Source organism: Eucalyptus grandis, chromosome 8, assembly GCF_016545825.1.
Source record: "Eucalyptus grandis isolate ANBG69807.140 chromosome 8, ASM1654582v1, whole genome shotgun sequence".
Lineage (NCBI taxonomy): Eukaryota > Viridiplantae > Streptophyta > Magnoliopsida > Myrtales > Myrtaceae > Eucalyptus > Eucalyptus grandis.
The window spans coordinates 50,315,852-50,329,146 of NC_052619.1; the positions used below are offsets into that span (position 1 = coordinate 50,315,852).

Genomic DNA, 13,295 nt, shown 5'->3' on the forward strand with positions numbered 1-13,295 from the left:
GTTTCACATCCGGAAGATAGATGTTTCCATGTCTTCGACCCATGAAAGACTCGAGTAGAGTCTTTACCGATTCCAGAACATATTCCTTCTTGAAAGAAGATCTTGAAACCAAAGTATCACACAATTGACTAATGCTGAGAAGATTGTAATTGAGTCCTTCCACTAAGGAAACATTACTTATTGTGAGATTTCCAATTTTCACAGTTCCAAATCCCACAATACTTCCTTTGCTGTTTCCTCCAAATGAAACTTTTCCACCATTTACTTGAGCAAGCTTTATAAAACAATTTGAGTCTCTGTCATGTGTCTTGAGCATTCGCTGTCAAGATACCACTTTACCTTTTTCTTGACGGTGACCGCATTTAAAATAAAGTCTCAAGCTTTCTTTGGTACCCAAACTTTCTTGGGTCCTTTGGTGTTAGTAACATAAGCAGTATTAGCCCATATTTTCTTAACATGTTTCCAAACCTTAGGACACTCTTTTTCAAAGTGATCCGTTTGTTGCATTTTGAACATCTGAGAGCATTTCTACCTACAGATTTTACAAAAACTTTCTTGAAATGATTTTTGTAAGTCTCTCTTGAGAGTCTTTTCTTAATTCTTTCTTTTACTTTAGGAAAATCAATCAAGGGAATTGTTTCTGCTGTCATACCTAGACCGGACTTATTGAAGTAAGGTCTTTGAGCTGAAAGAATTTTTTCAAGTTTTTCAGACCCTATTGAAAATTTCTTTGAAATATTTGATAAGTTTGTTTTTAAAAGAGCATTTTCTTTTAAAAGATTATCTTCATTTTCTTTAAGAGTGGAAACAGTCAAGTCTAGACTTTTAACTCTTTCTACTAAAACATTTTCCTTTTGTTTTAGAGCTGAGTTTTCCTTTTTCAGTTCGGAAATTCTTTTGAGAGAAGTCTTAAGACTAAAACACAGTTCATCAATGTATTTAGAAACTTTGACAGGAATTTTAAAATTACTTGCCTCGAATTCACCGTCCGAGTCGATCCAGTCGAGTCGATTGTGCCATCGACATAGATTGGCATATTCATTGTCACTTTCTTCACACTCGTATCACTCCAGGTTTCGGCTTTGAGAGTTTTTCGAAATTTTTCAGCTTTTCCTTTCTTCTTCTTCGAAGAGGACAATTGGGTCCGATGTGTCCCTTTTCTTACATTCAAAGCGAGACTACATCTTTGTTTGGTTCCTCATCATCAACAGACTTGGTCTGCTGTCTTTGAAAGCTTTGTTTCTTTGAGTTGAACCTTCTTCATTTTCTATTCAGTTTTTCGAATCTTCTTATCATGAGAGCAAGCTCCTCATCGTCCATATCATCTTCAGAATCTGTATCATCGAATCATCATTTGATTTTAATGCAATGGATTTCTCACCTTTTGGATCTTCATCTTCATTGATCCGTTCCACTTCATAAGACGAAGAGTTCCAATCAGCTCGTTGACGAGATAGTGGCATAATTCTTTGCGTCTCTCTTATCGAAGTCTTTATGTGATTCCAATCCTTGGAGAGTCCCACGCAGAGCTTGTTTACCTTCATGGGATCAGAAATTGGTTGACCTTGATTTTCAAGACCATTCACAATATCGTAAAGCGACTAAACATGTCAGTTATAGATTCTCTGGTTTCATTCGAAGGCTTCGTATTGACCGAGAAGAATGTTGATTCTTGTTTTCTTCACTGATCCGTTCCTTCATAGGTGATATGCAATCTGTCCCAAACTTCTTTTGCTGTAACACAAGAAGATATTCTATTATATTCAGTTGGTGACAAAGCACAATATAAGGAGTAAATTGCTTTTGCATCGAGTGCTTGTCTCTTGATTATCTCTTCCTGAGTCATTCCGCTTTGGTCTCATCGGTTTCTTTCCCTCTTTCAGAGACTGATGCAGTGGTAGGAGTAATTCTTTTTCTACAACGTCCCATTCCAGAGGATCCTTTGATCGTAGGAAAGCTTTCATCTTGTTCTTCCAGATGTTGTAATCCTTTCCATCAAAGTAGGGTGGTCTGCAGTATTGCTTTGCCCTTCCATCAGCCCGGTGCTAGCATACTAGCCATGGATCTTTAACTTTGAAGTAAAACACTTCAAACAAAGTGAGTACATGTGCTCGATACCAATTGATATTGCTAGTATGAGTACCTAGAGGGGGGTGAATAGGTATATAAAAGATTTTTCTTCAACAATCGCACAATACTAGACAGTTGATGGATTTTAGACAAACGATAATCAAAGTAAAACGAGAGAAGAGAAAATTGAACACGCGGTTTATAGTGGTTCGGCTTATATCAAGCCTACGTCCACTCTTCTTCACCGATGACCTATTGGCTGGATTCCACTATGAACAAAAGAGAAGTTACAGCACAGCTTTGCCTTGATTCCACAAAGTGTAGATGTTCTACCACACCTCCTCAAGATTTCTCACAAATATAGACTCTCTTTTGTATACAAGTATTCGCTCAAAGGAATTGTCTAAACAAAAAGGAGCTTCAGACTTTGGAATTCTTCTATCGTGCACACCTTGAACAACTAAGACCGTCTTCCTTATATACTCCTTTATGCCATCATACCCGTTGGCACTTACCAAAGGAATTCCTCCAATCTACCCGTTGGACGGAATCAATTAGGAAGGTTGTTCAAGCTATTAAAGGAACGTGTTGATAGCCCATCAATCTGTTCGCCCATACAATCGGGATCTCGGTTTCCATAAGTAGAACCTTCCAATAATATTTAGACAATCACCGGATCTTCAATTATCGAGTCAATCTTCGATCAATCAAAGGACTCCGTTATGTCTTTTCCAGCCACGAGATCTTCTCCAGTTGATAAGGTTAAATCTTTAACGAAACATTCAGTTCTGGATAACCTTTCTTCAACGGTTTAGAGACTGTCAATGAGGATAGACTTTGAGTCTTGAGTCGGCTGTCCGGAGGTCTCGCAGACTTTAAATAACGAGTCTGCAAGCCTTCAGACTAGACTGATAGAAACGTTTTGTCAACTTCAAAACACTTCAAGAAGATTTCTCCAACAGCCACAACCGCAATATATAGAGTCGTGGATAGCCCTAATTACGCTAATTTAAAACATAGCAAGAACATTTATGTAATAGATTGTTCACGACATATGGATGAAGACATCAAATTTTTATTTACAGCTATATACACCATTCAAATGATGAAAGAGTCTCAGGTAAATTCCCAAACTCGCCTTCACTTTATTTACCATGTATTACAATAGGAACACCCTAGCTAGGGAATAATTAAACCACACTTAGTTAGGTCCTTGAGTGAGGACTCTTAAACATTGATAAAAGGGTAAATCTCATATCGGAAGTTGCAGCTCTTGCCAACCACTCGCCCCCCCTTCCTTCCCATCACAACAGCTCGGAAGCTCGCCCATTGCGCCCTCGAGACACTCCTTGCACTCGGTCGTGATAGATCCCTCGTGCATTGCACCAATCCATACAGCTTTGTCTTATCCTCTAGTCCCATCTCTCCAGTCGTGTACAGCTTTGGCACCGTGTAAGCCTCCTCGACCAGCCCGGTCAGTAGCCCCCTTACCTTGCCGTTGAAAGCCTCCGGGTCGCTCACATTGTTCAGGTTCCGCATGTAGAACTTGTTGTCATTGTCGATTTGGTCAGACAAGTCAGTGTCAAGGTACTTGTGTTATAGATGAAGCCAAATATTTTTAGGGGCTTTTTTGTCTTTTATATCAGATTTGCTTTTAGGTTAAAAGTGGTATCTTTATATTAGCGATGGCAAGACGCTAGCCGTCAAGATGCTAAAAAAGGAAATAGAGAGGCAAGAAAAAGAGAGAAGAAAAAAGTGAGTTTTTTCTTTACGAGGGTTCTCAATCTCTTTATGTCCTGATCTTGAGAGAAGATCATCGTTGTATTCCAACTTTTTTCGAAGTCTAGTGGATTCGCAGAGTGTCTCTGTGCGGAGACGTAGCCCATGTTTGGGTGAACTTTGATAACAAATTTTCTGGCGTGTTCTTTTGATTTTGTTCATTTATTATTATATTATGCTTGGTGAATTGTTTGCGAGTATTATTTTTCTGAAATTAACGTGCAATTTCGTAACAACTAGTATCGAGCACAGGTTGGCTAATCGAGAACATCGAGGGTTTTCGGTGACGTTCGATTAAAAGCAAACAGGATGGTGGAAGATAAAATCAGAATCGATAAGTTCGATGGGGAGGATTTCAGATGGTGGAAACTACAAATAGAGGATTATCTTTATCAAAAAGATCTCTATACACCACTTGAGGATTGGAAACCCGAGATGGTGGAAGTGGATCCGACAGCAGAAGCTGGATGGAAAATTCTTGATCGAAAGGCATTAGGTGCGATTCGTCTAGGGTTGACAAAAAGACAGGGTACCACATCGCGAAAGCAAAAAATGTAAAAGAAGCCATGGATATTCTAATGAATATTTATGAGAAGCCGTCCACATCAAATCAGGTATTTTTGCTGAAGAAACTGGTTAATATGAAGTTATTTGATAGAAGTTCTGTGGCAAAGCATATTAATAGTTTCACGCAGGTCACGGATCAATTGGAATCTGTAGGCATAAATTTAGATATGAAACTTCAAGCTTTATTGTTTTTATGTTCTCTTCCAGAAAGCTACAATACCGTAGTGTAGGGAATTTCGAGCACCATGAAGGAGGATTTAACTCTTGATGATACTGTGAGTAGTATCATAAATGAAGAGATGCGAAGAAAAGTCTCAAGTGGAGATAATTTTTCTGCATCTACATCTTCAACGGCCTCGCAGTGGAGAATCGTGGAAGAAGTAAAAGTAGAGGAAAATTCAGTGGGCGTGGCAGATCACAATCGAGGGGTAAGAGACAGGTTGCAAAAGATTAGTGTTGGTTTTGTCACAAAATCGGACACCGGAGGTTTTAGTGTGAAGCTTACAAAAAGAAATAGCAAGATGAGAATCAAGGAGTTAATGTGGTTAGCGATGAATCTTTGCTAGATAACTTGTGTTTATCTCGGGTTTGACTTGATGACAGATAAATGGTTTATTTATTTCGGTGCTTCTTTTCATTGCACCTCGCAAAGAGACATATTTGATGATTATGCCAGTGGAAATTTCGGACAAGTGGTTGTGGGAAACGGCCACATGTGTCCCATTGTTGGGAAATGAACTGTGACTGTGAACAACTCAGGTGGAGGATGTCTACTTTTGCATGAAACTAGACATATTTCGGAATTAAAGAAAAATCTGATTTCAACCAGTAAACTTGACCAAGAAGGTTTGGTAATAACTTTTGGATGTGGAGAGTGGAAGATAACCTCAGGGGCAAGAGTAGTAGCAAAGGGAAAGCGTATAGGTACATTTTACTTTCTCCAAGGAAACAATATCAGTGATATTGTTGCAATTATAATGGCTACAGGTAATTTGTTTACTCTTTGGCATTATCATTTGGGACATCTTAGTGAAAAATATGTAAAGCAGTTACATTAGAGGAAATTTCTTCCAGGTTTGCAAAAAGTTGAGTTAGATTTTTGTGAGAGTTGCATTTATGGAAAAGAAAATGTTGTTAGTTTTCAATTGAATGGGCGAAAAAATAAAGGCCAGAAGCTAGAGTTGGTTCATACTGATGTATGGGGACCTACTCAGGAACTCTCTTATGGCGGTAAGAGATTTTTTGTCACCTTAATTGATGATGCGACAAGGAAGACTTGGGTCTATGCTCTTAAAGAAAAGTCAGAAGTATTCAGGATGCTCATAATGTGGAAGAACATGGTAGAAAAAGAGATAGGTTATCAGATTAAAGCTCTGAAGTCTGATAATGGTGGTGAATACACAAGTAAGAAATTTGCAGAATATCTGAGTTGAGAAGGCATACACGGGTTAAAGACTGTTCCTAGAACTCCTCAAGAGAACAGTGTAGCTGAAAGGATGAATATGACTATTCTAGAACATGCAAGATGTATGAGGCTACATGCTGGTCTCCCGCTACACTTACGGGTTGCCATAGTTGATGCAACTATTTATCTTATCAACAGAAGTCCATTTAGTGCGTTGGATGGAGAAATACCACAAGAACGGTGGTCAGGTAAAAAGATTAATTATTCACATCTAAAGGTGTTTGGTTGTATTGCATATGCTTTGATTGACAGGGAGGATAGGAAAAAGCTTGATGCTAAGTCCCAGAAGTGTGTCTTTATTGGATACGGTGGCAACGAGTATGGTTATAGGCTTTGGGATTATGAGAATAACAAAGTCATCCGCAGTTGCAATGTGATATTCCATGAAGAAAAGATGTACAAGGATCGTTAGACAGAGCATGAGAATGTAGTAGAACCAAAATATGTTGAATTAGAAACAATGCCTGTGAAGATGTTTCTAGTAGATCAAAGTGCACTTAAAAGAGAGGTTCAAGATGAGCCTATTATTAGTGAAGAGGTAGTTCAAGAGGAACGCAGTGATTCGGAGCAAACTAACAACCCTGAAGTACCTTTATTGAGGAGATCTACACATGTGAGAAAGCCATAGGTAATTTTTGATCCATCAGCTAATATTGTTCTGAGCCATGTCTTATATACAGATTCAGGAGAACCGGAGACTTATGATGAGGCAAAGGTAGACACGTCTCACTTGCAGTGGGAGTGTGATATGAAAGACGAGATGAGCTCGTTACTTCGGAACAAAACTTGGGAGTTGACCAAGTTGCCAACAGGTAAAAAAGCTTTATTAAATAAATGGGTGTATAGGATTAATAATGAAGCAGATAGTAGTATTAGATTTAAGGCGAGACTTGTAGTCGAGGGATTTTCTCAAAAAGAGGGGATTGACTACTCCGAAATATTTTCACCTGTAGTGAAAATGACATTAATTAGAGTTCTGCTGAGTATAGTTGCAGTGGAAGATCTTCATTTTGAGTAGTTAGACGTAAAAACAATGTTTTTACATGGTGACTTAGATGAAGAACTATACATGGCACAACCTAAAGGTTTTGAAGTCAAAGGTAAAGAGCACATGGTATGTCGCTTGAAGAAAAGTTTGTATGGCTTGAAACAAGCTCCACATCAATGGTACCTAAAATTTGATGGTTTCAGGAAAGAAAAAGGATTTGCACATTGTGAGTCTGATCACTGTGTTTATTTTCGCAAGTATGATGATGATGACATTGTGTATCTCTCTTTATATGTGAATGACATGCTGGTGGCTAGTTTCACTATGAAGAGAATTGTAGAAGTGAAGAAGATGTTATCATCACAGTTTGCTATGAAAGACTTGGAAGAAGTCAAGAATATTTTAGGCATAAAAATCATCAGGGACAGGAAAAATAAGAAATTATAACTGTCGCAGGAAGACTATGTGAACAAGGTGTTAAAGAGATTTAACATGGACAAGGCAAAACTGGTTGCAACTCCTCTAGCGAGTCACTTTAAACTTTCCAAGGATATGTGTCCGAGCACTCAAGTTTTGAAAGATGAGATGACGATAGTTCCATATGCATCAACAGTGGGGAGTTTGATGTATGACATGCTGAGCACGAGACTAGACATTACACAAGTAGTGGGAGTTGTGAGTCGATATATGCAGAACCCAGGCATAGAGCATTGGAATGCAGTAAAATGGATATTGAGATATCTAGCAGGTACTTCCAATCACTCACTTTGTTATGGTGGTACATCTCTAGAGTTGCGGGGTTATGTAGATGCGGATTATTCGGGTGATCGAGATAATGGTAAGAGTACCATTGGATATGTCTTTACAGTTGCAGGTATAGTAGTGAGTTGAATAACTCAACTATAAAAAGTAGTGGCTTTATTGACGACAGAGGTAGAATACGTGGCGATCACAGAAGCCTCTAAGGAAATCATATGGTTACAAGATTACATGGAGGAGCTAAATCGAAAACAGCCAGTCAATACACTATGGAGTGATAGTCAAAGTACAATGCACTTAGCAAAGAATGCAGCTTATCACTCAAGGACTAGACATATCAAAAAACATTATTACTTTATCAGGTCAGCATTGAAAGATAATGATTTAAAGCTACAGAAGATTGATGGCTGGAAGAATTCAGCTGACATGTTGGCCAAGGTAGTAGACAGAGAGAAGCATATTTTTTGTACTACTACCATTGGTATTACTCCTTGTTGATTGATGAGGAGTATCGCAAATGCACAAATTTTTCAACTACTATTTTTGAAGAAGATGGATGCAAAGTTGCTTGGTGCTTGGGTATATTTGTCTTCAAGTGGGAGATTGTTATAGATGAAGCCAAATATTTTTAGGGGCTTTTTTGTCTTTTACATCATATTTGTTTTTAGGTTAAAAATGGTATCTTTATATTAGCGATGGCAAAACGCTAGCCGTCAAGATGCTGAAAAAGGAAATAGAGAGCCAAGAAAAAGAGAGAAGAAAAAAAGTGAATTTTTTTCTTTACGAGGGTTCTCAATCTCTTTATACTTTGATCTTGAGAGAAAATCATCGTTGTATTCCAACTTTTTTCAAAGTCTAGTGGATTCGCAGAGTGCCCGCGCGGAGATATAGCCCAGGTTTGGGTGAACTTTGATAACAAATTTTTTGGCGTGTTTTTCTGATTTTGTTCCTTTATTATTATATTCTGCCTGATGAATTGTTTGCGAGCGTTATTTTTCTAGAATCGACGTGCGATTTCGTAACAACTTGAACATGCAATTGTCATACCAGATTATCCCCCCTTGTTGCAAGGGCAGCGGCAACGTATCTTAGTGCAGCGTCGCCACACAGGCCTTGCGGTCGATGGCGATGTGTCATCCCGGCACAGGCATGAGGCCATAGACCTGGTCTTGGTATTGGCCGATGGAGCCAAGGCCGAAGCCCGAGGAAGGGGTCTTGGTGTAGAGGAAGCTAGTGAGCTTGTTGAGGTTGGATTCGTATGGGCTGCCCGCGGTGAAGTTCCGGGGGTGGAGCAGAAGTGGAAGAGAGGGTTGGCACCGAGGGTGGCCCGGAGGAGCAGGAGGAGGAGGAGGAGGGCGGAAAAGAAGAGAGCCAAGGCAGAGCGGGCCGAAGACATGTCGTTACTTCAAGATTTGATATGAATGTGCGGTGAGGTGAAGTCGTGTCACCTTCGTGTTGTGTTTGCGATGAGAATGAGATGGGTATGTTATTTGCATGCATATATATATGAAGGTCGAGGGGATATGAGAGGATACCATCGAAGGGGTAATCGTCGTGATTTTACCAAAGGGAAGGACTTTCAGACGTACGACTTTTTCCTTTGCAACTTCGTAAGTTCGATTTTTACCGTGTAGAAATCTCCAATCGTGGCCGGCGTCGTCGGAGTATTTTAAAAGAGATGGGTTTAAATTTATGGATTAGCTGGCGCAGCACTCGGCCGCAAATGTGGGCTACGACAACTTGAGAGAAACTTTTGTATTATATCGAACTAAAGATAGCTCGTGAAGTAGTCTCGTGAATCCGATTGATTTTGAGAGGAGAGAAGGTCCATTCTCGCAATGAACCGTTCTCGCACTCGTGTAATTAAATTGAAGCAGGAAGCTGCACTTCGCATTAAAAGGGTAAATTATGCAGGAAGATGTAGGTCCACTTTAGGGCTAATGACTCTATCAGAGTCAGCTAAAACATGACTAGGCAATCATCAATGGAAAATGAGATGACCTGCCGTGGGCTATGCTAATTCTCTCCATCTCTACCCACTTAAAAGAAATGTGACAAGGCAATCATCATCATCATACCGTACATAGGAATGGTAGCAGTGCCGACGTAAAGATTGGCTGATGAAATTGGTTTGTGCAGTTTTATACGGCCGTTTGCTACCATGCCATAGCGAAATAGGACCAAGTTAAATAAAATTACCATTTAAAGTATTTTTTGTGATGTCGTTGGGAGTGTCGGGGGCTAGTTAATTGCTAATGTTGTCCGGCAAAAGAACGCTTCAAGTGCCATAACTTTGCCCAAAGGGACACTTAAGTGCCATAACTTACGAAAGGTACACTTAAGTGCCAAATTTTAAGAAAAGTGGGACACCTGAGTGCCATCTCCGGCGAAGCTGGCCGGAAATCATACGTGGCATTAAAATATTAATATCTCTCGCCAATGTGTCTCGCCGGAGAGCTGAGTCAGCTCGAATTAACCCCAAACGACGTCGTTCCGGGTGTTCGCCCAAAATAGACCCCTTATTTCAGCGAAAACGACGTCGTCTTCCCCATTTGCCCTAAATCTAAAACCCTAAATCGGGCAAAATGCTATTGAAGCGCTGGAGCCCTAATCCTGCACCCTAATTCGATTTGCCCCAAATTCTACCACCGAATATTGGAAATGGAGAGCAAGACTTTCAGCAGCGGCTCAAATTTCTCTCGCCGAAGCGAAGGAGAAGGCGAGCATTTCTGTTTCGTGGGTTACCAAGTCCAAGAAGAACATCGTGGACTCGAACGAATCCCGGAGAAGATTCTATGGATGTGCCCGATACAGAGAAGGCTCGAAGTGCAAATACTTCAAATGGGTCGATACGAAATTCTCTCACCGAGCCACAGAGGTAATATTGGACCTACTTGATGGATGTCATCAACCTCCATCTACGCTTGTGGACGACTTGGACGATGTTGACTCAATGCAAGCTCAAGCTCAAGCATCTTTTGTCAACCATTTGAAGAACGAAGTTTCAAAAATGAAAAATGAACGGAAGTGTTACCAAGCGTTTATTGTGTTGTTGTTTCTTTGTCTATCCTACTTTATGATGAAATGTAAAGGACTCGGAAGATGAGAAGAAGTTTCTTCAACGCCATAGTTGTAAATGTGTCGGAAATGTACTTGTTTTGAATGAATGAATGAATGATTTCAACAATTTTTGCTTATTCTCAAATATAAATCAGTGATGATGGAATGTATATTAGGTCGATGTGTTGTGGTGACTATTTTTACTTGAATGGAATGTAAATCAGCAGCAAATGTGTAAACCTGCAGCAAATGTGTAAACCAGCAGCTTCTCTGTTTTGCTGCAAACCACCATATACATAGAACAGACACGAGTGATTACTGGAGTACTATAAGTTGTATCTAGTGATCACTTAAGTGCCAGTCGTGATAGACAAAGAGTCATTTAAGTATCAAGTTATTATTAAAAAGGATCACTTGAGTGTCACTTGTTTTTCGAAAGGTACACTTAAGTGCTAGGTTTTTTAGAATGTGATCAGTTAAGTGGCATTTTTTTTTGTACACATCGGCTACTACCAGCCACCATCACCGCTCACCATTGGCCACCATCTCCAGCCATCATCACCACCAGGCATCCCAAGCATCCATTTGAGCCACCAGCCACCACTATGCTGGTGGTATGTTGCTACATAAGTTGCAAGTGTAAGGTGTCTTACACCAGCTTGCACCAGCACTACCTGGTGCAAGCTGTGCATATTGCACATACATCTTGCACCAGGTGCAGCAAAAACCTCCGACCCAACCCACCACCACCACCAGGCTTTTCACCACTAGCCACCACCAGCCACACAAGCACCCCAGTCACCACAATATATCCACCACCAGAAGTAGCAATAAGTAAAGGAAAAAACAAAATCAAACAAGAAAAAAGAAAAAGGCATGCCAAAAATGATAAGCAACAACGGTTGTTCCATTGATTTTGAACATCGTCTCACAAACTCAATGACCTGAAGTCTCACAAACTCAACTAACTCAACGACAAACTATTATAAAAAAAAAAAAAACATCCACAGATGTTTACAACTAACTCCTCAGCCCCATAAACCATATCACATCCCATTTCATCAATCAATATGCACAATGCCTCCTGTTCGTGCTCGTTTTGATGGACTTCACACTTGATTCATAATCCTTGCACTTTTTCTAACAGAACGTGAGACTTCTTCTTCAGCTGTCTTGGGATGCGTTGAGTCCGATGGAGCTGCAATTGTCCTAGGCTGAACCGATTCGGAAGGAGCTGCAAGCCCGTTGTAGGCTGAACCGATTTGGATGGACGCAAGGCGGGTTCTTCTCACTCTTCTTTCTTGTTGGCGCAGGCAATGTCTTCTTCTTTGTTGGCGCAGCCGTTGATTCTTGAGTTCGGCCTTGAGAGATAAGAACCTCGAACTTCTCCCAGGCTTCAAAAAGAAAACTCAATTATCAACAAAAGTTTGCACTATAAATTAAATTAAATGCAGCTTATAAAACTTACATTAAGAATAACTGTTCTAGATTGGTCATCTGTATAAAGGCCATAACCATATTGTTTAAGCCTCTTCCCAAGAGCCCCTCTTGTTCGAAGGAGAGCGTCACTTTCAGGTACTTGTGATTGGTTGCCTCTTCTTCTCGCATGTGATTTCTTCGGCTCTTGTGGCTGTTCAGCTACAGAAGGGACTTCTTCGGCCAATTCTTCAGCTAGGCGTCTTGTAGATGGCCTTCTTATAGGTGGCTCTTGATTTGGCTTTGGCTTTCTCTGGTTGTTTTTCTAGTTACGCCTTGACTTCGGTGACACCTTCGGTAGGCTTTGGTGGTGGCCCTTGTGATGACCCTTCTAGTGGCCTTTGTGATGACCTTGGTGATGGATCTTGTGGTGGCCCTTTAGTTAGGCCCTCTATTAGCAGCTGAGCTCTAGCTTGTCTTCTTCGAACCTGAGAAAAAGGCAAAGGACATCATAAATATAACATCAGGCCATATTAGAACATAAATGAAAAGTAAACTCAAATCATTTAACTGACCGGGTATTTTTTTCTTTCTTTTGAAAGAAGAATCGACTTAACGGCCCTCCAGTTGTTTTAGCCAATCTTGCAGTGGCTGTCTTCCACCTTCGGTTCTTTGAACAGGCCCTTCATTTTCAGGTATAGCGGGGCTTCGGCCAATTCTTCACTTGTCACCGTGACCTGACAAAGACAAAAAGATTACATACATGTCACTTATATCTATGTGCATATTCATAACAAACCATAAAGCAACATAAACATAATTGTCATGACTTACTGGGTTTATTGTCGTCGACTGAAGAACAGTCGACTCACTTCGCCTTTCTGTTTCTCCTTCTCCAACTGTCCCTTCATTAGGCCCTTCGGCTGGCCTCAATTGTTCCTGCTGCTTCTTTAATTGACAACCCTTAATATTGTGCCCTGCTATGTGGCAAAAAGAGCACTTTATCAGTACACCCATCCTATTCATCCTACGGTGACATGAGTCCTCTCCCTCCGTCATTTTTCTTTTTTTCTTTGGTCTTCCCATTCTCTTCTTTAGTGGCAAAGGTTGAGGTGCTTCGCGATCTGTTGGCTCCCAGAACTTGCTACTTCTAATTGGCTGCAACATGAATTGATACGAAGTAAGATATTT

General features: G+C 40.3%; 1 protein-coding gene across 1 annotated transcript; it reads right to left on the reverse strand.

Moving 5' to 3' along the window:
- Window positions 1–3,297: 3,297 nt before the first annotated feature.
- LOC120287313 (cysteine-rich repeat secretory protein 38-like) lies at window positions 3,298–3,609 on the reverse strand. Its single transcript, XM_039300081.1, has one exon. The coding sequence runs from the start codon at window positions 3,607–3,609 to the stop codon at window positions 3,298–3,300; it is 312 nt and encodes a 103-aa protein (XP_039156015.1).
- Between the last annotated feature and the right edge of the window lie 9,686 nt (window positions 3,610–13,295).